The 27727-nt window shown below is 33.6% G+C and overlaps 1 protein-coding gene across 1 annotated transcript in view; it reads left to right on the top strand.

The window, feature by feature from the left end:
* The first annotated feature begins 4997 nt into the window (after positions 1-4997).
* LOC123656647 (protein singed wings 2) overlaps positions 4998-27727 on the top strand; it is a 53074-nt gene continuing 30344 nt past the window's right edge. The window contains 6 exon segments of the mRNA XM_045592313.1: positions 4998-5025; positions 9702-9781; positions 11940-12097; positions 12905-13064; positions 22287-22449; positions 26336-26493. Of these exon segments, the coding sequence (XP_045448269.1) occupies positions 4998-5025; positions 9702-9781; positions 11940-12097; positions 12905-13064; positions 22287-22449; positions 26336-26493 (747 nt within the window).

The raw sequence follows: 27727 nt of genomic DNA, 5'->3' as shown, positions 1-27727 counted from the left end.
AGTACTAATTCATACGGAGGACAGGTAGTTCAACATAATATGTCGTCACTTCAATGGCGCAGAATTATTTCCGACATGATATTTCTGCACAAAACACTGAATAACAACATTGATTGTCCACCAGTACTTCAATTATTCCATAATAATATACCAACCAAATTACACAGGGAACCGCACATCTTGTTAAATGTATCCCTCTACAGATCAAACTTGGGCAAGTATTCCCCTTTAGCCCGACTGGCACGTTCCTATAGCGATCTGTCGTCAAAAATTTCTGACTTCGACGTTGTTTTTGACAGCTTGCACGCCTTTAGATTTAAATTGATCACTTTCTTTGCTAATTTAAAAATAGGTTAACGTTCATTGATATTGTTTCAATTTTTAACTTTCATAATGACATGTATTTTTATACCTATTTATTTATAATATTCTCAAATAATTATATTTCTTTTTAAAAATCTATATCAATTTATCTGATTATATGCTTCAGTTTTAAATTTTATTTTTCATATTTACTGTTTGATTATAACATTTTGTTATTACCTTTAAAAAGAAATTTAATTAAACTTCTTTAATCTATTATTTAAAATATATATTCTTTTTGTATTATAACGACAAGTTTTTATATTATTATATTAATTAGGTATGTAATTACTTTTTAAGTAACCTAGATAGTAAAAGTTTTAAAGTAATTTTTTTTCGTATTAGTGCATTCAAATAAAAGCTAATTTTATAAAAAGGTTTTTTACTTTTAATTTATTTTTGTTTATTATAATCCGTTTCTTTCCAGGTAATCACTTTTTTATATTACGCAGACCGTCTTAAACATTTCGTGAACGTTTGCCGTCATATCAGTTTTTTTCAGTCGTTCCATATTGAAATACGAGAAATACTTTAATCGTACTTCTGCGTGCTCCCAGTACTTTGGCTACAAAATGTCGCAACGATCATCGTGTATGTTTTATATACTAGAAACCGCATATTTGCATCGTTATTTCATCGTTATTTCAATTTAAAATGACACGTTGCGCAAAAAGCAAACTTAACAACATATAGCCTCAGCTGCAGCTATCTACCAATCAACTTAACGAACAAAATAAAAAAAACAGCGTTAAACTACCTCAGTTTATTCAATAAAAAAATAAACAAGCAAAAGTAATAAAAGACCAATTTATTAAATATATAAGATATTTAAAAAAAAGTTCTGTTTGAAACAGTAAACATTTACTTACACGCACTAAAATACGTACAAACATTCATACATTTCTCGCTAACAAAAACAACGTTGAGACAGAAACCTTGTTGGCTTTTTCTTTCTTTCTGCTATTTTTTTTGTTTGTTACCTATCCTTTTGTTTATTGTACTCTTTTATGTTTATATTATTATTATATTATTTTTTTTGCTACTTAATTTTTATAAATCTTATAGAAATAAAAATAAATGTTGCTAAGCATATAACTCGAGAATAGTTCGACCAATTCGGCTAATTTATTTTTTGAATGTTCCTTCAGGCCCGTGGAACGATTTAATAGTTAAAAAATAAAAATAAACATTGTTACTATTAACTATTTACAGAACGAAGTCTGTCCGGACAGCTAGTTTTAAATGAAAAAAAGGCTAATAAATATTTCGTATTACATTTACCTAAGTAGACTTAAATGGCACCTACTTCAAAATTATAAAATATTTATTTCATCATTTCTGATTAACCAAATCAAAATACGAATTACTTTGTACTTAGTAAATTTATTTTTCACTTTTTAGTTTCCTTTTTGAAGTCGGTTTTTTTTGTTAAAAATTATTTTATTTTACAATTTTTAGTGATGGGTAGATCTAACAAGGATGCTTTTTCTCTTATGTCGGGGGTTCGGAAACATATACAATACACAAGCACAAACACCCAGATCATGACAAACATCTATATGGCCAATACAAATGTCTGTCGTGCGTGGGGATTGAACCCACTAACGCCAGCGCAACAGCCGGTGCTGTGACCGCTGCGCTAACGGGTCGACATACTATGAGTAAAGTTCGCTATCAGCAGGCCTAGCATGCACGCCACGACAAAATTTTGTCTACCCCTTTTCTCGTATTATCTCTCTATGTCTACAGTAGCTAGCATGCGTGCATGTGATACTCTTCTCGTTACGTCAATAGAAGAGATAATCATTAAATTTTAGTGATCTGTGATATTTATCTCTACGGAAGCTAACATGACATCGTAATTTTGTCGAATTTTGCCGTTTTAGGAAGAGAAACTTCTCGTCTTCAATATTATCGACGAGAAAGACGATAAATAAAAAATAAATAAAACCGGGTGCCTATTTTTTGTATACCATAGCGTTTCCCTATTATAATTATATAATTTCGGTAATTTCTTCTTATTCTAAATAATAATAATAATAATACTTTATTTCAGACCAAAGTATAAGTCCATATTGGGTTAGTACAACAAGACAAGACAACATTCAGAATAAAAAACAAAACAAAATTATATTAAAAAAATCTATAAGTAAAAATAAAATAAAATAGAATAAAAGTAAAATCAATAATCAAAAAAAAAAAAAAAAAAAAATTCAAAAATTCAAAAAATTTAAAAAATTAAAAAAAAAAAAACAATGCGTGATAGAATTACAATTATCTAATGTGCGACAAGATATAAAGCACAACACGAGCATATTGTTTTACATATATAATTAAATTCATTTACTTACGCCGTTTTATTTTCCATATTAGATTTTTTAAATTAGATATACACTTTTTATCTTAGCCAAAAGGCCGAGAACATTGTTAAATAAAACATGTGTCACTCGTTTGAAATTATACAAACGTGCGTTGGCTCATCCCGGTTTGGCACGATTGGTCAATAACCTTGTAAATTCAACTTTACGACATAAGAAATAAGAATGATATTCAGTTGTGATTATGGTTGATAATGTTTCTCTACTCGACAAGGCGAAGTCTTCGGAAGAGAATTTTGTCTCTCGTAGTGCGCATGTTAGGGTAATCGAGAAAATACTCGATGTAGACATTATCTCTCTCTCTCGTCAAGAGATATCTCGTTGTATGCATGCTAGGCCGGCAGGTGTACGTAATAACAACCGGGACTGACAGCCTAGCGTGTTCTCCGAGGCTAGGTTGGGAGAACCACAAGGATTAATAACTAGACCGAAAATAAATATTTGTATAAACATAAATATCCACTCCGAGCGGGAATAGAACCCGCGACCGTCGGTGTTTAGGTGCCGCCGACACGGCACATTCAACATTATATGAAAGAGGTCGTCAAACAGCATAAGGTAACTGCTGTAAATTGTTGAGAAATTCCCTCGAGTGTTTATGGGCTCCATCATCAAACCTGGTCCTGTGACACAGATGATCACACAGCAGGTAATTGCTATAAATCGTTGAAAATTTCCCTCGACTATCTTTCGTCTCCATCATCAGACTGTAATGGCACTTGTAACTCATATAGGTGCAAAGCTCTCATCAATAGAAACGAATTAAGTTCAAACAGCAGGTAATTGCTATAAGTCGTTGAAGAGTTCCCTCGACTATCTTTCGTTTCCATCATCAGACTGAAATGGCACTTATAACTCATATATATGCAAAGTTCTCATCAATAGAAACGAATTAAGATCAAACAGCAGGTAATTGCTATAAAGCGTTAAAGAGTTCCCTCGACTATCTTTTGTCTCCATCATCAGACTATAATGGTACTTATAACTCATACAGGTGTAAAGTTCTCATCAATAGAAACGAATTAAGTTAAAAAACCAGGTAATTGCTATAAATTGTTGAAGAGTTCCCTCGACTATCTTTTGTCTCCATCATCAGATCGACTCCAGACCTTTATTAAATAGTAGTGCTTTATAGTACTTAATGAAAACATGATTAAATTTACTAGTCACCCTTACGATTTTTGAAAGTTTTCCTCGATTTCTCTGGGATCCCATCATCAGATCCTGGTTTCCTTGTCATGGTACCAAACTATGGATATCTCCTTTCCAACGAAAAAAGAATTATCAAAATCGGTTCATAAACGAAGAAGTTATCTCCGAACATACATAAAATATATATATATATATATATATATATATATATATATATACGGTCGAATTGAGTAACCTCCTCCTTTTTTTGAAGTCGGTTAATAAAGCTTTCTTTAGTATCGATGAAAAGCGGCCTAAAAATTGCATTACGCAAATGTTATATCGATTTCAAATAGTTAAAAAATATACTGCTGAAAAAAGTAGAAAAAATTAGTTAGGGTTAATTAGGCCTAGGCATCTTTCTCAGTGTAAAATTGTAGCTTAATCCACAATGCTGCTCCACTTCGGGTTGGCGAATATGTTCCCTACTGTAAGTAATAATCGCTATCAGATATTTATGATAACAGCCGGGACCGACGGCTTAACGTGCTCTCCGAGGCACTGTGTGGAGACCACAAGGACAGACATTCAAACTGGAAAGAAATATTTGTACATCCTGATCGGGAATCGAACCCGCAAACCGTCGATGTTTTAAGCGACTACTTGCACCACTACACCGGCGCCGTTGTTATATTTGTTAATTAAGATTTATTAAATTGGTATATTTTCTTTTATAATATTCTCTTTATGACGTTCTTACTTAGCATCAAAGGTAATAACAGAGTATTAAGACTAAATTACAATAGAAATAACATGAAGATTTTGCACCGAAATGTATAAATAAACAATATTTGCTTTTCCGTTATATCCGTTTCAGATTTTCAGTCATGGCTTGATCGCCGGACGCGCTCTACGCAATCGCTACGAAGTCGTGAAAATTTACGTCATCACGTTTGTTAATTTACGTTATTACGCTATAACTTTAGTTAGTGAAACCTATTGTAAAAAAAATACGTCGTTATAGACGATTTTTTTGGAATAATTGTACTTAAAAATAAACAACATTTAATTTATGAGTTTTATAATATTTTATGTAATAAGTGGTAGTCAATTATAGTCATAACGATGTTCTACCAGGCTATGTCGTTTCCAGGTAAGAGTTTAGATTTAAATCTATTTTGATTCAAATTAAAATTGTAAATAGTTTATAAGCCGATGCAAAAATGGTAAATAGTCGTCAATTACTACAACGTATTACCAGCAAAAACTTAATTTTACTCAACTGCTGAAAAAAATTGAATTTTTTTTTTGTAGTTAAGTCACAGGTTGTGGAATATTGCTTATCTCTTGTATTGTTTCGTAAATAACTTAAGATAAACCAATATACGCAACAAAACTAACGCGTCCAACTCTATCCATTAATGATATATCGACTTCGTTTACGGTATTACATACGGATACTGAAATGAAAAGAGTATTTTTTTCTTGATTCTCAGCCTTTCCACTGGCACTACACAAAAACTACAGAGTGCATTTTAATTAAACTGAATAAAAACGACACGATTTGAGTATATGCTACGAGGTAGGACAAACTAAACTGAATACTTTTTACCCCTGAAATGTTTACTTTGTTGTACTTTGTTATCACGCTGTCGGATTTCATTTATTCTTTATTTTTCCAAATTACTAATAGATTTTCCCATAGAGTCCAAACAACTCGGAACTCTGAATATGTATTCGGTTCATATTAAGCTGGTGTCAACATCCAACCAAGCAACTTTGCTTGGGTAACTAATTGGAATATTTACGACAGATAAGTAACTTTGCATTTGTAATACAAGTAAAGTTATTAGGTAATTAAAATATTTAACTATCCCAAAAATAGTATATTAATACGTATAACATGTTATATATATGTATAGACTACTACAGAGCACTCGTTATTTTATTATAACTTAAAATAGATTTGTTATTTGTTTTTCATATTAACAGCCTTGTAAAAGTTAGCAAGATCGTCCAGGTTGTATAAACACACAAGGTTTTATGGCAATGATTTTCTATAAATTACTTTGTCACGACGCACCACTTATGAAAAACGTTTTTGTAACATTAAGTCGCTAATAATAACTTCCATTTCAATTCAATGTTTGTCTTTGCTTTATTTAAGGTACATTTTTTTAAAAATATTTTTACATTTATTTTAATATTTCTTTCTATACACAGTTTTTCTATTCGATTGATTGTGATATTATTGTGTTTGCGCGCAAATGAAAAAAAAAACGACTTTAATTACATTGACAAGTAACACAACGTAGGTAGACGAAAAAATAGTTAATTAAATACGCGTTATCAAAATCATCTAATTTAAATGGGACCATAAGACTAGCATCGTCTTTTGATTAAAACAAGAATCATCAAATCGGTACACCCAGTGAAAAGTAATGCAACTTAAGTCAACGAAAAAATAATTAAGTAAATACGAATTATTAGATATAGCTCGAAAAGTGGTTGTTAGGTCTCAATAAAATTTAAACGGGGCCATATAACACACACCACCTTCACGGTCTATGCAGTCAACAGTTTTGAGGTAAAATAAAAAAAAAACAGCCGAATTGAGAATCTCCTTCCGTTTTTGGAAGTCGGCTAAAAGGTATTAAAAAATAATTTTGCTATAGATCGTTGTTACACAACAGCACGTTGTACTTTATTTGTACCGACTTGTTTTGTACGTGTCATTTCGTAGCTGCATTAAGGTTTTATAAGTGTTGAGGGTCGATTAGTATGAACTAAACGTATTATACTATTATTTGTTTTATTAATAAACTATGTTCGTAATGGAAATAGACACATAAAATTCGTAAACAAATAGCTAAATATATTACTTTGTAATAAAACGTTTATAAAAATACACAAGTAAGCGTTTCAACGAAAAAAAAAAAAAAAATTGGATAGTATTTATAAATTCTGTCTATTAATTATTATGCCGTCATTGTAAAGTGTAGCAAATATATTTTGCAGGAAAAAATATTAGATATTACCGTTTTTGCTATGAAATTTATCGTTTATAACCCTACGAACGTCATGTTCGTCTAAAAATAATGTAAAGATAAAGAAAGAAGTAAATGCGAATAAGCCTTTTATTTTGGGCAATAGCAGTTGTAATCGTTTTATTGTATGTGTTACTATAAATGACCGAACCAAGGTGTATTTAAGATTAACAGGTTTCTTAAGATTTAACAATGTCATGGCGCACATCAGAGATTTTATGAATCTCGTACACGTCTGCGAATATTTTTATTATCTGGTATGATCTTGCATGACGCAATGCAGCGTGGGACGTCCTCCGGCCCGCTGGACCGGATGAGGATTGTGGAAAACATCCGGATGTCTGGCGCGAACTTGGGGAGTCCTATGTCCAGCAGTGGAATGCGATAGGCTGAATTGACTGATAATTTCAAAAAGCGTTTTAGTGTGCATCTGTTATTAAGTTATGAAAACTTAAGTATATTAAGTTAAGAATACTGATTGACCCCTATGTGCTATTAGCATGATTTTGCTTTCCGCACAGGTGTAGTATTTATATAGGTATGTATGATGTCTTTTTATATTTTAGTTCGTTATCACATGACAAATGAAATTGTCCACCATAACACTTGAATTAGACAGATTTCGAGAAAATAGGACGCACCCATAGTTTGTTCTATGACAGTCGAGCCAAATGTGTTTGTCTTTTATTGGATTGTTTACATATTCTTTGAGTAGAACACTTCAATTTCAAAATTGATTGTATTGTCAGTACAAGAATATTTACTTTTATTTGAGTTATCTATTAAATTGCAAGAATTGTAAAAGCATTGTACTAGCCTGTAAAGCTACTATTAAGAAGGATTTTCACGAGGAATTCAACTCGAACATTAGTATAACTTAGACATGATGCTGTATCAGCAATCTACTATATTTTTTCCTATCATGTGGCATGAAAAAGAAATATTATTTCCTACTTGTCACCAATAAGAAATAGATAAATAAGTACTCTAATATTCACACTCGGTCATTTCTTCCCCAGACAGGCAACTTAACGCCTATTTTATACTAAGCAGCCGAGTGATAGAGCAACATAATGCTATAAATATCCTAATAAATACATATATTATAGTCAGACTCAGGGTGGTAATCAAATCCACATACCACTGGAACAGAAAGCAGATCAACTAAAAAGTGCGGCATCGAGCCAATGGAATCATTTAAAAACGCTTTCGTGTCAGCCTAGCTTATTATTATTTATTTTCGATTTGTTACATTGTGGACATTAGGTAAATTCATTAAAGAAATAGGTACATAGAAAAACCACTAAATAGGTATAAAGTGTAAACTTATTTTCTTAGGGATAGATACAAATCTGTCTATATATAATTTTTACATAGGTATAGTCAGTGTATATAGTCACATGTATATATAGTCTCGGGTAAAACCAATCTTGATACTATGAAACGTGGTAACAGGAAAACTAAATAAACGTTAAATGTAATTTCTTTTTAGATTTAGATGGATACAGTTTTATGTGTTAATATTAATTTTCAACAACCAACTGCAAACGATAAAAGTTCACTTTTATCTTTTTCAGTTGGTTGTGTATATTTGTTATGTTCGTCCGGTGCTAGATCATTGATTACCTTTCATTCGGTAATAATATACGTTTGATTCTCTTTCGACTTTGATGCAGAATGTAATGAAAAGAACGAATAAGTAACAAGTTTCAGATCAGTCGGAAAGTTGGTTACTTAAAAAAAAAAAAAAAAAAATACGGAAAAAAAATTATTAATATCGATATGTACTTGTTTTCCTTAGCTCTGCACTAGGGGTAAGGACGGCAATGCGCTCGCAGTAATTCAGGTTTTTTGGCGTCTATAAGATATGATAATCACTTACCATTAGATGAGTCGTACGCTTGTTTGTCGATCTAGTTGTATAAAAAATATATTTTATATAATATTATACATGTTTATATAATATATAAAATAATCGATACGTTTTGATTAGATTGTAACTACGTTAGAAGAGTTATCTCAAAACTGACGATAATAGTCTGTTAGATAGATAGTGTAGTAATTTCATGGCTAATGCCGTCACATATTTTGAGGCAAACAAAGTACTACGCTAGAACGTCAGAAATATTACGCAAAAGAGTAAAACTCTTGTTTCATTACGTTTTACTGTTATGTAGAATACGATTTAATTTAGCTATAATGTAATATACTTTATGAAACATGTTAAACTAATTGTAACGCATAGATACGTTAATTATTCAAGTAATTATTTCAAATTGTAAATCAATTTAACTTCAACGAGGCATTTTTAGCACCTTGTAAAAATGTGTTATTTATCTGTTATTTTTTTTTAGGGCTGGATATAAAAGAAACTATAATCTTACAATTGTATTACCATATTCAAGAATACTATTTTATATTAAATTAATTTTTTATTGTATTTCTTTTAAATAACAATAGTTTATTAAACATTATACATATTTACAATTCACAACTTAAGAAAATAAATAATTACAGATAATTTTGAATCTTTACAGATAATTTTGAATATTTACAGATAGTTTTGGTATAAATCATGTCCGCGTGGAATTGTGACAAGAATGCTGGCAGTATTTCCCCGTTGAATCGCTATGCATCTCTGGACAAAAAATGCACCAGCCCTCTTGTCACAAGTGGAGGCAATAAGGCGAGGAGTTATCTCATTTAAATTTTGTTTAGCACTGCTACTCCAAGGTCCAAGTGTTTCGACTGTAAACGGCACAAAGATGTAATTTGGAATTAGTGACGAATATTTGTGTCGTTTAGTTATTTCAGCTTTTTTCGCTGCTGCTCCCGCTTTTAAGGCTGTTTCCCTGACATGAGACGGAGCAAGTGTGTCAACACACGTTGCGTCCCACAAAAGCGCCCGTCCCCTCTCCCAGGGAACCAACGTCAATCCATGAGGTCTCTTGCCATCATTGCAACTAATTCCAGTAGGTTCGAAAACAGTTGGAACGTTGATGGTGGCAAGAGCTCTTTTTATGGTATCGTTTAGGGAACCGTTTTTTCACTGAGGTAGGGCACAGCAGGAATTTCCTGCTTAAAATATGGAGCAGCGCGACTGGGGTCATACCTCGACCTTACAAAAGACCACAGCTAATACTGTTTTCAAGCAGTATTGTGTTCCTGTTGGTGAGTACGGTGACCAGAGCTCCTGGGGGGATTGGGGATTGGGTCGGCAACGCGCTTGCGATGCTTCTGGTATTGTAGGCGTCTATAAGCTACGGTAATCTCTTACCATCAGGTAAGGGTAGTGATATATCACTAGGTCGGTAAAAAAAAATGGAAGTTTAAATATCGTGACGCGTTTTATCCGTAAAAATTGCGCCTAAATGAGTTTGGTGTTGCAGGTGTCTATAAGCTACGGTAATCGCTTACTATCAGGTGAGCCGTACGCTTGTTTGCCGACCTAGTGACATAAAAAAAAAACCGTGGCGGGAAAACCTACCTGAACTCTTGGCATAGGAAAGGCCGAGTAGAATCAAATGTACAAATTAAATCGTTTGCAAGTTAGTAAAGTGTTTTAAATTGCGGATCATACCGCTGTAAGCAATGTAATAGAATCAAGAAGGAACAAATATAGTTAAATTGATATTAAATTTGCTACTTTATTAAGAGCGTAGTTCGTTATTAGTTTCAACATAATTGTCATATATTGTCGCTTCATATATTACGAGATGCGAAATTTCTAATTTCTAGCACATATTAAGGTATAATATTAATGATTAAGAATTGCTTAATTTACATGTTTAACGAAAGTTAAAGGGATGTAAATGGTCTCGTTAACGTTTAAGATTAATTATTTCCAGAAAGTATCGGGTGTCAAAGCACAAATATATGTATAGGTATTACAAATACTTGAATGTCGTTACAATAGATTTTCGGTATTATATGACGTCCTGGTATTGAAATTAAAAAAAATTAGACTAGATCAAATAAACAAATCCCTGTGAAAGAGAAACATGTGGAGCTAAATTTGATTAATAGCTAATAATCAATAGAAATATGTTAAAAATCCTACGATTTAGTCAGTGATGTTACAGATTTTTGTGCTGAATAAATCTATTAAAAAAATAAGAAAAAGATAATAATAATAAGACAATAAAAATAATAGTTTAACAATTAAGGGACAAGTTGATTGAATTTTTAACTAGTTATTTCTATACAAAATTAGTTTTATTTATTTATTTTTAAATGGGAAAAGGACATAAAAAAAAGTCTATAAGGCAGCTCCGACACACGACAACCGAAAACCGACTTCAATTACATCGACAAGTAATACAACGTAGATAGACGAAAATAGAGTAAAAACTCATTAATAGAGATGATTCAAAAAGTACTCGTCAGATTTCAATCAAATTTAAATGAGAAAAAAGATCGGAGGTGACATATATGTATAAAGAATACAGTCGAATTCTGAACCTCTTTTTTTTTAAGTCGCTTAAAAATGAAAATTGTACATTGAAGTAACGAAATGTGGCCCACAGTTTCACCCGCGGTAAAACATACTGGAATAAAGAAAGTTTTTGAACTTGTATATTTCTAAAAAATATTTGTGTTAAAGGTTTTAAAAAGAAACATTGGTGTATTTGATTCAATCTGCTTTCGATTACATAATAATAATAAACGTTTCATAGCGGTCTTCCGGTAGACGTGGATCCTGTGTCGGAGGTCCTGTGTGTTTTTTTTTCTTTATTTATAAGAGCTTCATAGTGACACCACTCTGGCTATTGAAGGGCTTAAAGGTTTTAAAATTATGTTATGGTGAATTTGAAAATTTTTTAAACATTTTTCGAACACTAAAATGTTTACTTGATCTAATACCTAAAAACTTTCTTTCTAGATTATAAAAGAGTTTTGGTTTATTAACACCTTAATTAGTATTTCCTTTCTTTTAAAAATCGTTACTGTCTAAACTATTTATTAAAACATTTTATTTGTTACAGTGTTCAAATCACTTCTATTACTGAGTCTCGTACAGGCATCGACCTCAGGTAACAAGGGCCACTACAACACAACGGATCACTTTGAGAAGCCGTGTTCGTTATTTGACTACACGAATAAGGGATATTGTAAAATATTTAGTGAAAATCTGACCTGCTCTAATGGATTAACTGACAAATGGTTAATTAATATCAGGTAATTCAATACCTTAAGATAATTTGGCTTACATAATTATAGTAAATAACAATAAAACATTACAACAAACTAGATATTGTTATGTATTTATTGGTCTCGCTTGTCAATTATTGACAATGTTAAATATTACCTTATTTTTTATGAATAGTAATTTCTCGATTTCAACATACAAATTTCTCCTTTTATACATACGTTGACAATGCTTTAAGCACTAAGCCATTTTTAGGCATTTGAGTAATGCATTGTGCAGTAAAGCATTAATAAACTAATAATAAATAGTACAGTATAACGAATAATTTTATTTAAATTTTGAAACTGTTTACCACTATGCTGGAGGATGTCTTTAAGACCTTGGATCGGGGAGAACGAGGCATTAACGTCATTGTCTGTGTCTGGGTGTTTGTGCAGTCCTTGTGGGTCTCCCTACCGTGCCTCGGAGAGCACGTTAAGCCGTCGGTCCCGGTTGTTATCATGTACACCTGATAGCGATCGTTACTCATAGTAGGGAATATATCCGCCAACCCGCATTGGAGCAGCGTGGTGAATTAAGCTCTGATCCTTCTCCTACATAGGGAAAGAGGCCTATGCCCAGTAGTGGGATATTACAGGCTGAAGCGTAGGCATTAACGTCAATGGTGAATTTATCTCTCATCTTTTGAGATGTCTCTTTGCCAAAAAAAAAAAATTTAAAATAGGTTCATAAATGACGAAGCTATCCGCGAAAACACTAATAAAATATATATGGTCGAATTGGGAACTTTCCTCCTTTTTTGAGTTGGTTAATAAATAACAATTTTCTTGTTATAGATACGACATATCTCACCTGACATTACTGGAATGGCCGGGTGAGTGTATTAACGTGGGTCGCCTCCAGAAACATTTCCCTCAACTGAGATCTTTGAATATAAGTAACAGCACTAATCTCAGACGTTTCAAGGGTTATTTCGATGGTCTTAGTAAAATTCAGGTAAAGTAACATTGTTAGGGCGTAAATAAAATCGCCGGTTTTGATTACTATAATATTTGCTTTTAATATTTAATACATATAGACGATCTTATCGCGGCTAGTGACATCAAGTGACAACTCTAATATTATTTTAAAAAACACATAACAATTACTCTGTCAATAAATAACATATAAAACCTAGCTCACGGAACTTCGTATATCTTAACACCTCCCCTCGAAGTCGTGAGCGTATCGTACTTATTTCTTTATCATTCCTAGCTTACCTAAACATTGATAATATTTCGCTGCACTCAAACCTTTAGTAAAAACATCTGCAGGCATGGCATTCTCTCTGTACACAAATATTTTTAATGATAATTTCCTGTCAAAAATCCTCCCCTTGCCGTCGAGTGCAACCTTTAGCAACTAGCCGAACTTTCTCTTATATTTGACCTAGATATTCATCTTCTAGCGCTTTTTTCCAATTAATCGAATTACTCGTTATTTTAGCTTTCTGCCAAGACATTGGATTTATTGTTGCTGTTAACATTTGTGCTTCAGATTCTTCATCTTCGGTATCACCTTCTGTCCGTTCTTTATCATCCTGCTGAAACTGATATTCCTTTCGGGGTCATCCTGCCATCCCTGTGCGTATAAGTCTCGGTCTTCCTCTTCCTCTTTTTGCAGGTTCTATCAGTTTTTCCCATTGCACAGTTATATATTTATTTTTTGTTGATTTATCATTTGATTCTGTTTCCAAATGTTCATGTGCACTATCAAGCGATTTTCTCGCCCTAGATCTACTTCTTGTAGCATCTACGTATGATTCCTTCTCTTTCTCCTTATCTTGGTTTTGTTCATTTAAATCTATACATATCTTTTTATCGTCTTCATTTTCACTATCAAGAATCTCTTCATATTGCTTATCAAATGCACTTTCTTTCATAAAATTTACATCTCGTGTTGTAATAATTCTTTTGGTTTTAGGATCGTGAATTCTATAAGCTTTAGATTCTTTATCATAACCCATAAAGATCCCAACTTCCGAATTAGAGTTAAATTTACCTTTTTGGTTCCCCTTATCTTTATAGTAAAGTTTAGATCCAAAAACTTTAGAACACTGGAAACTTAGATCACTGTTGGTTTCTTTCCTGTCCAAACAGTGTATGGTATATTTCCGTTTAAAGCAGTTGTAGGACACCGATTTCGTATAAAATTAGCGGTATTTACAACTTCTGCCCAAAAACTTGGAGGGCTTCCAGCTTGACGCATCATGCATCGTGCCATCTCAAGTAATGTTCTATTCTTCCTTTCGGAAACACCGTTCTGTTGGGGTGTGTACGGTACAGTCAATCTCCGTCTAATTCCTTCTTTCTTCAAGAAATCATCAAACTCTGTATTTATATATTCTCTTCCATTATCTGACTGTAAATTCTTTATCTTCTTTCCTGTTAAGTTTTCCACGTACGCTTTATACTCTTTAAATACTTTAAAGACGTCGCTTTTGTTAGCTATAAAATAAACTTCGCACCAGCGAGATTTGTCGTCAATAAAAGTGACAAAATATTTTTTATGACCAAACGACTGGTGCTTCATAGGACCACATACATCTGTGTGTACTACCTCTAACAAATCATTTGTGCGACCTTCACTAGATTTAGGGAATGGCTTAGATGTCAGTTTTTGACTTAAACATACCTCACATTCTGATAACTTTTCATTAACATCGAATCTCAAACCATGTACTAAATTATTCTTAGCCATAGCCTTGAGATCACGTTCATTAAGGTGTCCCAAGCGCTCATGCCACATGTCAATTGGCTTCTTCGCCACCTCAACATTATTGGAGTACTGTTGACCCAATCTCACATGGTACAAATTACCCACACGGTCTGCTCTAATATGAACCTTTTTGTTCTCATCAATAACTACAGCGTTATTCTTTGAAAAATGAACTTCAAAACCATGATCAGTCATTTTTGATACTGATAAAAGGCTTGTTCGTAAGTCTGGGACGTAAAATGGCGCTTCAAAATGGCTCTCATGTGAATCTTCCACGTATCATAGTTATCTGCAGTTAACGGGTGAATTTTAATAGAAGCAGCCATGATAATTTTTTTCAACAATACCTATAATCTTTAAAATTGAATACGACGTAAAAATGTCAAATAACTCAGACGTAGATTCATCCGTTGTCGTATTTCGCTTGTATACTTTACCACAGTTTTCGCTGTATTTACTGGTATGAAATCAATTGTATATAGTTCACTGGGCCCATAACCTGTTAGGGCGTAAATAAAATCGCCGGTTTTGATTACTATAATATTTGCTTTTAATATTTAATACATATAGACGATCTTATCGCGGCTAGTGACATCAAGTGACAACTCTAATATTATTTTAAAAAACACATAACAATTACTCTGTCAATAAATAACATATAAAACCTAGCTCACGGAACTTCGTATATCTTAACAAACATTGGTTTATATTCATCATTATATATTTTTAGGAACTTGAAGTGGTAAATATTAAGAACGAGTCAAATAAATAAATAAATATCTTATAACGTACACACACGGTCGACTGTTCCTACGCTAAGCAGCTTAATTCTTGTGTTATAGGTAACAGCCGGCTGATATAAATAAATGCTTTTTTTTACAAATATAGATAGACCCCAGACTCAGGCGGGACTCGAACCCGCAACAGTAATAAAATATATACATAACAAGTTAAGTCATTATCAAAAGTTGACAATGTACTTATTACTTTAAATTTTGATTACGGTGAACCCAAAAAAAGTATCCAAAAGATCTGTTCAACAGCTTTTTTAGCCACTTCAGTAAGTAGTTAGTTTGTACCAGTTCTGGCTCACAACCCAGAACCAGCACGAAAACAAAAAAACAATAGAATAAACACTTACGTCCATGACCATCAAAGCGTTGAAGTAACACAAACGTAGTATTGGATCCACTGCGGTCAAACTTCCATACACTGACTGCATGACTGTAGCTGCTCGGTCTTATATAGCACTAGTAACTTATATCTAATCTAAGGCATTTCCGCAGCGAAACTGATAGTAACTTTATGAGTCAACAAGCTTATCTCGTATTGCGACTTGCGCTACACCGATGACTCCTACAAATCATCACGAAAGAATGCGATTTAATATTTACAAATCACTATAATTGATCATTCCTATGTTAATCATTGAATAGATTGGTACAGTAGTAATCTACTAATAGTAGTTATATCATGGATACACTAGATGTACAACAACATCTGAAAAAGATTCAGATTCACCCCAGTCTAGAAAATAATGTTTATGCTGCTAATAGACTGCCCATGTATACCCACGTACGAACGTAAATAATGTCCAGGCTCACATTGGATAGCTTTATATATCGATAAAAATGGCATCGGTTAATATTTGGATTCATATGGACGATAACCTGCACGATATCATCTAGAGTTTTTAAAAATGGGACTGCAATGTTGATATGATTCAGAATGGGTGGACGAACGATGAATCATAATACAGTAGCACTGATAAGCAGGGCATACAAATGAGTAATAGATAAGAGTGGCAAAGACGGGGCGGTGTTCGAGGAACAATAGATAAGAGGAAAGGCTGAACAATGGAACGTTAATGAGGGTGTGATTAAGGGTAGTGGAGTTTGCAAATGTAGAAACTTAAGTTGTGAACCGTTACAGTTAACGCAAAATGGATGCGTGCATCGATTTAGATGACCCAAAAACCTTTTTTTAAAGATCAGTCGATGATAGCCGAGGACGGCGAGACGTTACGACGACGTACAAACTAACTACTGCGCCATAATTTAGAGGTTGTAAAGAATTACCGTTAATTCTATTTTATGTATTATAAGAATACCGTTTCCGTACGCAACTTCCCTAATTATGAAGATGTCCATGGGTCGGTTTTCTACCTGGTCTAATCACTTAACTCTAGGTGTAGCAATCTGCTCTTTCATTCTTTTTTGTCAATTGGAGATTAAAGATTGTCTATTTACTTACATATTTACTTTTCTTTCCCCCTTCTATACGCATATTTTTACCGGAAGCCTTTTAATTTCTTCTGTTGTATATATATACTTTTTAAATTATGATAAAGAAGTTGAAAAAAGTTTTTTTTTATACATAGATAGGCTGGCGTTTGACCGCTGTTTTACCTGATGATAAGTGAAAATGCGGTCTAAGATGGAGCACGCTTACCTAGAAGTAACCTATTTACTCGCGACTTAAAGATCCCCAGGTCATAGCTTTCGGGAAACACAGACGCTGGTAGAGAGTTCCATTCTTTGGCCGTACAGATCAAGAATGTGCTAGCGAATCGCTTAGGGCGTATAGAGGAAAAGTTAACCATATAAGGGTGACGTAACGCAGAGCGTCTGGTTGTACGATGATGGAAGGGGGAGGGGGGAATCAGGTCATGGAGTTCTTGCGCACACTCTCCGAAGCGTATCCGATAAAAAACCGACAGGCTGGCCACCCTACACCGATGATGCAAGCTTTGCAGCTTTGCGGTGATCAGTGCATCATCACCGATGAGCCTCCTGGCTCATCTCTCAATTGACTCAAGAAGTTCCAGCTGGTACTTGGCTGAGCCATCCCAAAGATGAGAGCAGTACTCCATGCATGATCGAACTTGTGCTTGGTATAAATTCAGAAGCTGTTCCGGAGTGAAGTACCGTCTCACCTTCCAGTTTTTTGGTGTTTGAGCCTTTGCCTCTATGTATGAGCCAAAATTGAGGGTGGATGATAAAGTAACGCCACGAAGCTCCAGGTGGCCGGATGTAGGCACGGGCAAACCTCGAAAAGAGGAAGTCAGTTGGAAAGGACCCCGTTTTGCCGAAAACAGACACGCCTGGGTCTTTGAGGCATTGAACTTGACCAGGTTTGCGTCACCCCAATCAGAGACAGCTTTAAGGGACGAGTTCAGTCGCTGTCGCTTCCCTCAGCGACTGGATCTCAGACCCACTCGGTCGTGCGTCGGACATGTAACGCTCGACAACGGTGCTGTCATCTGCATACCCAAAGGTCCCGAGTTTGAGCAGGTCGTTGATGTGCAGCAAGAATAGCGTTGCCGAGAGTACAGACCCCTGAGGGACCCCGGCATTGATGACCAAACGATCGGACTCGCAACCGTCTATAACCACGCGAATCGATCGATCTCCTAGGAAGTCAGATATCCAAACACAGAGAGAAGCGGGTATGCCGTATGAAGGAAGTTTGCTAATAAGGCCGTCATGCCAGACCCTGTCAAATGCCTTCGAGATATCGAGCGAGACCGCTACGGCTTTCCCGTGTTTCTCGATAGCCTCACTCCAAATGTGGGTGGCATACGCGAGAAGATCACCCGTGGACCGATTGCGGCGAAAATCGAACTGTCGGTCGCTAAGAAGATCGTTCTCCTCAAGGTGTGCCAGGAGTTAGTTATTCAGTATACATTCCATACTCTTACAGACTATGGACGTTATGGAAATAGGTCTGTAATTGACAGGGTCAGCTCGACTGCCTTTTTTGGGCACAGGCTGCACGTTAGCTTTCTTCCAGGCTTTCGGCACTTGTTCTGTCGTTAGAGAGAGACGAAACAGACGTGTCAGGATTGGAGACAACTCAACAACAAGTTAAATCGAACAATGAGTCTAACAATGTAAGCTTCAGTGATATTACGTATATTCGTACGTAGATATACGATAAAATGTCTAGAGATATAGAAAAGTAAAATTTAATTTTATTTGCTTGTCTTCATTTCAAAATAAGGTATCTGAATAAATAACTTTATATAAAGCTATGCGTAGTAGAATTGAGGATAATTCATTCAATAAAAAATTCTATTGGGACTATTCGATAAAAATATGTGTCACTTAATATATGACGCATCTTTTATTTTACATTATGTATACAACTATACATAGTACATAACAATGTTATATAATACGCTTATATAAATACACGCTTTCATTGAAATTGAGAACAATTTGAAAATTTTTCGTCGGTTCAAAAGTTCTGAAAATATAATATAATGTTTGTTATCCTACCCCATATACATAATTGTTGTTTCTTTAGATTTTTGAGTTGTATTCCTTTATTTAATATTGAGAACAACTGTGACTTAAAGATTGTAGCACACAGAAATATTTTAATATATTTCTTTTCCTATTGTAAGTTTTAAAATTTAGAACTTAAAATGTAAATATGGCAAGTCAAAGCCAATAAAGGCTTAATGGTATTGTTAGTGTTGAAATAAAATATGTATTTATATAAATAAATAAATATTATATGTCATATAATTAAGGTAATGCCTTACATAAGAGGATATTATCAACATTTTCGCGTCATCGTAATTCTCGACTTTGCGTCTCAAGTATCCGAGTAGAAGTTTTTTCGTCTTCCTTAGAAGGACCGGACCAGGCATGCCTGATCAAGACTAGATAAGGCATGTAACGCAGATGATTGGTCTGGACCTCATCAGGATGAGATGAGATTTCCTGATCGGGTCCAGATCAGGAAATCTCATCTCATCCTAATCAGCCGGTTCGGTCCGGTCCTTTTAAAAAACACGAATGTATATTCTTGAAAAAAATGCTTAAAAAAAAAAGCGAATTGATATTATAAATATGTTACTTAATATAATTATGATGATATTTATTTCCGTTTATTTTTTCCAATGTATTATTTATTTATGTTTTTACTTTAAATAATAATTATTTTTATTTATTTTTATGTTATTAATTAATTACTATTATTAATTAAATTTTGTTTATTAACTTCTAATAATTAACTACTAATAAACTATTTCCTATTACTTACGACTGCTCTACTGTGTAGAAATGGACTCTCTGCTAGACTGTCCTGATAACTGTATATATACTAAGTGCGCTTAAAAACATTAATAGCGCGATTCAGGCTCAGGTCGCGTAATTTCTTTCAGGCTATCCTGATCTGGACCGGACCGGGTCCTGATTCAGTATGCCTTACTATACTTGATTATATTTTACATCAGGCTATCTTTGTCTGGACCAGATCTGGTCCTGATAGAGCTTGCCGGATCTGGCATGCCTCATTCTATCCTGATCCGGTCCAGATACATGATCTGGTTGAGCCCTACCTTTTTTCTAGTCGGGTACCTTATGAAACTAAGATTATAACTGCTAATAATACACTCAGATTTAAATAAAAAAGACTTCTGAGCTTAAATTTATATCATGTAAAAATATCCGTGACCTTAAAACTTCTGAAAGTCAATCAAAGTAAAAAGATGTTATTTTCGAAATATTTTAATGAAAATATTTGTAATTCAAGTTAAAAGTTTTGCGTTCAGATTGTTGGTATAGTGTCGAGTAAACTTCCCACTGAAGGGCAAAGGGCAGATCTCATGCTTAGATCTATTTGCAAGAGTGCTTAACGGGTTGAAAAAACAAATGATATCGACTAACAATCCTCAACTTTTGCGCGTTAAACGGAAAAAGGGTAGAATAGAAGAGATGATGTAATATTGATAGTGGTAATGAATGTTTGCGTACGATTTATACAGTGGATGTAAGAATAATTTTCAGTACGAGTTACGTAAACAGGAATTTTGAGTTTACGATAGAGTCGTATAGCTTGGACCAAATAGTTCAACCTAAATAGTTTTGCACTATTTTGATAAGTAAATATTACGATTTAGTCAGCAATATCCCAGTGCATAGGCCTCTTTATCTTTTTTTACGGATTGTCTAATGCTGTTGGCCCTATCAGCCTCGACAGCATCACCGGGTGGGATGGCCGGGTACTGAGACACAGCTGTGAAAGAAAAAGGACATGTCTCTCGTTTTTCTAGTTTTCCTTTACCTACGTATTTGCAAGCCCCTGCTATAAGAAGATTAGTGTGAATGCGCGCCTTCTCAAAATACGCCGTAGCGAAAATTGATCCTAAGGTTGCAATGTAAGTCGACATTACGCACGTAGCACGGCGAGTCCGTGGCGGTGCATAGAAACTTATTTTGAATCATCTGAAGGCTGTATATTTAAGTAGGCTTGACGTGAGCGAAGACAGGGCACGCGTGTGTAGGTCGTTAGGACGTACGCAGGCTTTGTATAACGTCGTCTCATTTCTAAGAGACATTCTACTCCTCCTCCATAGCATCGCGTATAATCGATCTAGGACGAACGCTGCTCTGTTTCGGACCCGGTTGATGTGGGGCTTGAACGTGAGTTACTGTCGAATATGACGCTTAAGTACTTCGTTTCCTTTTGTCAAGGAATCAGAGTAACGAATAGGGTGATAGTCCGGTGACGACCTTGCGCCCAGAAGACGTGATTAATGTGTTTGACGAAGTGCCGGCGGCACTCTTTTCGGGATTTACTTCGATTCTCCATTTCCTAAACCACGCGCCGAGAGCGGTGAGCTCGGATTGGAGTCGAGAAGTTATGGCCTTGATGGTTCTACCTGGTGTGTAGATTGCCGGGTCGCCAGCAAATAGGGCTAGTTTTGTGTATTTGTTTTTCGGTAAGGGAATGTCATGTCATTCGTGTATAACGAATAGAGAAGCGGTGAGAGCACCGAGCCCTGGGGACTCCCGCGTAGATTGGACGGGGCGAGGATAGAGTGCCGTCGACCCGATATCTGAAAGTGCGATTTGATAAGAATTCTCGTATGATGCCCACGAGTGTATATGATAGTTCTAGCTGGTAGAGCTTGTATATCAAGTCAAGGCACTATTGGGAGACCGACAAGGACATACATCTAAATCGAAAATAAATATTTGTACACAAATACAAATATCTATGCCGTTGCGGGAATACTGTGTTTAACATTATTGTTTAATATTAATCTGTTATATCTACACGAGAAGTAAACGAGTCAATTTATTTCATCCGTGCATTTGAAAAACACTTAGTTAACAGATGTTGACAGAAATCTCCAAAATGTTTACGACGACAGATCTTTAAGGATACACAAGAGCTTACTGTAATTTTCGCACTCGAAATGGTATTGTCGTAGAGCTATATAAGAAAATAGGTAAATTTGTTGGCAAAAGCTTAAGTTAGAAAATTATAATAAACAAAAAAAAAAAATAGCAATAGACTTTCTTATTTTAGAAAAATAGTAATTTGAATAATTATCTGAAAAATATATCCAATTTTGACTGTTTTTTTTAATTATTAAATGTGTATTACAAGCTATAAATCATTGCAGCGAATTAATTATCTGTTAGAAGGATTGATTTTTTTCAGAGAATAACAATGCATAACTTAACATCACTCTGGGAAGTTCCAGCAAATGTCGTTGAAAAACTTACAGAACTAAGAGTATTAGACCTACGAAGCAACATGCTCAGACACATGAAAGAAAATCTCCTGCGAGGGCCACCGCGTCTGCAGACGGTTTACCTAAGCGGTGAGTTAAATACTTGACGAGGTCAATAAGGTACGATATATTGCAGTAGTGTTACTGCAAGACAAGACACAGACAAGTTTACGACATTGTGAGTAGTCTTACAAAAATAATAATATTTATTGTTTATAATTATTTAATTTAAAACATTTAAGATTATCGTACAAAGTGCTCCAATCATGGAAAGATTAATTTCAGTTACAACATAAGATATTTCTAAATTAGAATTTTAGTTTCTTATGTCAATGAATGATTTGTGGGTCACCCATTCAAAATTCAATTTATTTATCTGAGAACCCAAATAAATCTATTGGTCCGACCACTTTAGATAACATTCAGCAGTTTTTGCCAGTTAGGGTAGCATAACTTACTTCAACACTTCATGTATCGTATTAAAATTTTGATCAGAAATTTAACTTAAGCTTTAATATTGTAGGTAATTTGAAACACTTAATACAAGGCTACAAAAGGCCAATTTATATTTATTTTATATTTTTATATTGTTTTCTATTATTTACAGAATTTTTATCATTATAATGTAACAATTTTATCGGATTTTATCGCGGTTTATTAGCCAAATCAAAATTGTATATACGACTTTGAGCGCCAAGCTCTTTTTTTCAGTAAAGGTCACGACACAACATTTATTTACGATTAAAATCGAACTAAGCTGGGGAAATTCAGTGACTAATTAGTTACAGCACTAGTGCTTAAAAATAAAGACATAGAACGTAACTGTTTTTGAAACGTTTTTTTTTATTTAAGTGATATATCCACAGGCTTATTATGCCCGTGCTTTTGTTAATTCATTTTTTTTTGTTTAAACATGCATTGGTACTTCACTGCAACTTTAGAATCCCTTAATAACTAGTCTCAAAATTTCTAAGAGTCGACGCGAGTCCAGTGATCAAGACTATACTTAGACTAGACATATTACTTTTTTTTATATAGTAATTATTTTTATTATATTTACATAAATGTACACTTATTTGCTACTAGTTATGTACTTTTTTTGTGTGCTTAGAAATCGTTTTATCCATTTAACTTTCTTTTTTTTTAATTTTTACTAATCTTAATATATATAAATCTCGTGTCACAATGTTATTATTATATTTCAGAAAAAAATAAGGTGATACGAAGTTCGCCAGGTCAGCTAGTATATTATATGACTAACCTTATCTTATTAAGTACATAAATATTTATATATAAAGCCTTATCATCATTTTTGAGACGTTTCGTAACAATTAGAAATTGCATACAGTAAGCGCGAAAAGAATACTCCCAATATATTCTACCATATTATTTAACGCGTCAAAAATGTGCGTATGTTTTAAAAACACTTTATGTTATTAATAATTCTTTTTCATTGTTTCTTACAGTTTTGTACCAAGTTACGTTCTAGGGTTTTTGTCAAATATCCAAACGGGCCTCTTATTTTGTGACGACTATAGGAGCTTTGAAATAGTTTATAAAATTTAAAGAAACTATAATCATTACATTAAAGATCGACGATTAAAATCGATCGATCGCTCTATAGATCGAAGATTTTGACGTTTTATGATATTTATAAGTATTTCTTATTCACCGACTTCCAAAAGGGGTTTTTTAATTAGGTTTGCTTTTCCTATGTATGTACACCGATTGCGCCCAGATGTCTGATCTGATTTACTTGACTCTCGCTTTGTTCGATGCGGAATAGTTGCCATTTGGTCCCATAAAAATTTTATTCAGTAGTTTTTATTTTATGAGCATTTTTGACGATGTAATTTTTATGTGTTTAAGCTCATAGCTTTATATCGGATGTTCCGATTTTAATAATTCTTTTTATAATCGAAGTCTGGTACTAGTCATTTAATCTAAAATTTAATCAAGACCTGACGAGCACTTTTTGAGTTGTATCCAAAAAATAATACATATTTCTTTGACAATTTTTTCTTCAACCTACTTTATTTGTCGATGTAATTGAAGTCAATTATTTTTCGTTTGCGACCCAAACAATTATATTACTGTACGATCATATTATTGAAAATTTTATAATTTTAATGCTCTAATGAAATCTTCGTTTTAAAGATTTCGAGCCAAATTTATAAATTTAACTAGCTGACCCCGCAAACGTTTCTTTGCCATATATGTTATTAACCCGCTTAATCCCCCCCCCCTTATAACTTAGGGGTATGAAAAATAGATGTTGGCCGATTCTCAGACCTACCCGATATGCTCACAAAATTTTATTAAAATCGGTCGAGCCGTTTCGGAGGAGTTCAATGTTTAACACCATGACACGAGAATTTTATATATTAGACTAGCTGATCCCGCAAACGGTGCTTTGCCATATATTTTACTAACCCGCTTAACCCCCCCCCCCCCCTATAACTTAGGGGTATGAAAAATACATGTTGGCCGATTCTCAGACCTACCCGATATGCCCACAAAATTTTATTAAAATCGGTTGAGCCGTTTCGGGGGAGTTCAATGTTTAACACCATGACACGAGAATTTTATATATTAGATTAGTAGGGATAAAAATAACGTTGCTCCATAACTACTTATATGAATTCGACATTTTTCTTTAAAAAGCCTTAATAGTCATTATTTGTTTTGCCGTAACCCATTAGCATATCTTTTTAATCGCACATTTAGCGTCTGTCGTCCAGGTGCCAAGGACTTACTAGAAATGGGAATGTAACTAATTCATATTCATTCTCTGGAGAAATAAAACACACATACTATTTACGTTATGTCATACTTAAATAGAGTTGTGTTCTGTAGGGAATTTGTGTTGATACCAATAATTAGTGTTTTAATTATAGTACTGTCGATATAAAATTATTTTGGTATAAAGTTGACGAATAAATTAATTACTCGCCTTTAAAAGTTGCAAGTTTCTATTTTTTCTTGATTAGACTGATCTTGAAAAGAATTAGATGGAAGAGACTGTTAACCATAAGTTTTATACATTTCAAATTAAATTACAAAACTAGAAAGATAATTAATAATGATTAATAATGACAAAAATAATAAATTACAAAATTTTATGTATGAGCAGGATTAAATGTTTTTAATATTAACGAAATGACTTGTTCGTAATTGCTTAGTATGAAACAGTGCCATACAATTAAAAACATACATAGGTCATATATGTATATAATAGGAATGAAAAGAACCTTTTCACAAGCAATATTAGAAATAGTTTCTTTCGTTTTACCCTTTTTAGTAAGGTCTCATTTGCTAGGAGTTACATACATATACATAACTCATTTCGATTGTTAGGGACGTATAAAAAATCTTACGTCGGTGTAAGACGGCTTAGATATCTACCTTTTTATCTCGTTATGAATTTTATTTGAATACAAAATAAAACCCTTAATCGTTTAATCAATTTAATATTTTTTGAGCTTACGTAGGTTGAAAAGATTATATGGATTAATGTTTAGTATTGAAAATGATTTGAATATAAACGAAAAACAATTAATGCTGTAGATATATTTTAGGGAAAGTGATTTATTGTGAGAGAGTATTAAAATTATCACTAATTAGAGTTTATGCGTTGAAGCTAGTGGGTATACAGAATATATGTAAACAAAAATTAATAACTGGACAGCGCCAAAACTGCAAAAAAAAGATTTATTAGTTTTCTACTTATTATTGTAATTAACCGGTTTTTATTAAAGGAAATATTAAAAAAGCTATATATCCAGGAAAAAACTATCGATATGAAGTTCGTCGGGTCAGCTAGATAAGTAATATATAAGTATAAAATAATAGAGCTAGATAATAAATAATAAGATTTATGTAGTGCGAGCCTTAAATCGAGGACATTTGTGTTTAAAGTATTTTTTTCGTAATATATTTAACACTTTCCATAAATAAAATAAATGCTTGATTGTAGATAACGAATGGGATTGTAGCGATGGTGGCTTAGACTGGCTGGCGATGGAGAATGAAAATGGAACAATTCGGAAGAGAATCGTAGACTATTATGATCTTGTGTGTCATCTGCACCTTTACAGAGGAAAGCCGCTACACATAGTAATGGATATTATTCGAGTAAGATTACTCATATATATATTCAAAGTAAAATGTAAATTTATAAGTAAGTAACTAGCCCATTAGCGCAGTTTGTAATGACCCTGCTTTCTGCTCCAGGGGTTCTGGGTTCGATTCCCAACCGAGTCTCGGTTTAATATATATATGTTTATTTATATATGTAAGTTTATCTAAAATAAAAAATGTAGCTATACCAGCCGTCTGTTACCTATGACATAAGCATTAAGTTGCTTACTTTAGGAACAAAGGACTCTGTGTGTTTGTTGTATATTTATCTATATATAATAAGTAAAGATAAAATATGTGGTAATAAAGCTAAGAGCATACATTTATTTAACCAAATTAATCGGACCTAATAGGACGTATTATAACTAGTTGCCGATATTAACTAAAATAATTTTAAATTTAAATTAACAGATTTAAATTTAAAAGAAAGCGATCCTGAAACCATGGAGCGAGAGAAATTGATTTTAATATTAACGTAATTTAATTTTAATTTCCCTTTAATCATAATTGTCAATAACAAAACAGTATTTGACAGTTTCTAAATTGAGTAAAACAAAAGACTGTATAAGCATGAAACAACCAAGAAGTATTCATGAATGTAAGTACCTTTATTGAGATAGGGCACGGATATATCTTGTTCGAAATTCGGCTCAGCCCTACTGGGGAAGTACGCTAACCTTACAGAAGATCACAGCTAAATAATACTACTCTCAAGTAGTGTTGTTGTAGTTTGAGTGTTCCTGTAGTGAGCAAGCTAGATTGAGCTCCTGAGGATGGTAAAAGATTAGGGTTCGGCAGTACGCTTATAATGTTGTGTAGGTTTGTTTGCCTCCTTCTTACTATAAAATAGGTATACAAATAACACGCAAGGAAAAATAGAAAATAGATAAAATGTTTGGTTTATTGTTAATACTGCCTATAATGTTATTTTTAGGGTTTCGTACATAAAGGGTAAAAACGGAGCCTATTACTAAGACTTCGCTGTCTGTACGTCCGCCCGTCCGTCCGTCCGTCCGTCGTAAATACTAAAAACAAATTAAATAAATATTTAAAGAGGAATCCCATACAACAAACGCCATTTTTTTTTTGTTCGATATCAATAATGGCAACAGGTAGGCACTTGAAATGTTCACAAAATACTCAATTGTATTTTTACTTTAATAATAAACAATAAAATTAAAAGAAAATGAATATTTAATCCCATACAAAAAACCAATTTTTTGCCTAT

This window comes from Melitaea cinxia, chromosome 9, assembly GCF_905220565.1.
Source record: "Melitaea cinxia chromosome 9, ilMelCinx1.1, whole genome shotgun sequence".
Taxonomy (NCBI): domain Eukaryota; kingdom Metazoa; phylum Arthropoda; class Insecta; order Lepidoptera; family Nymphalidae; genus Melitaea; species Melitaea cinxia.
This window is presented reverse-complemented; position numbering and strand designations above follow the sequence as displayed.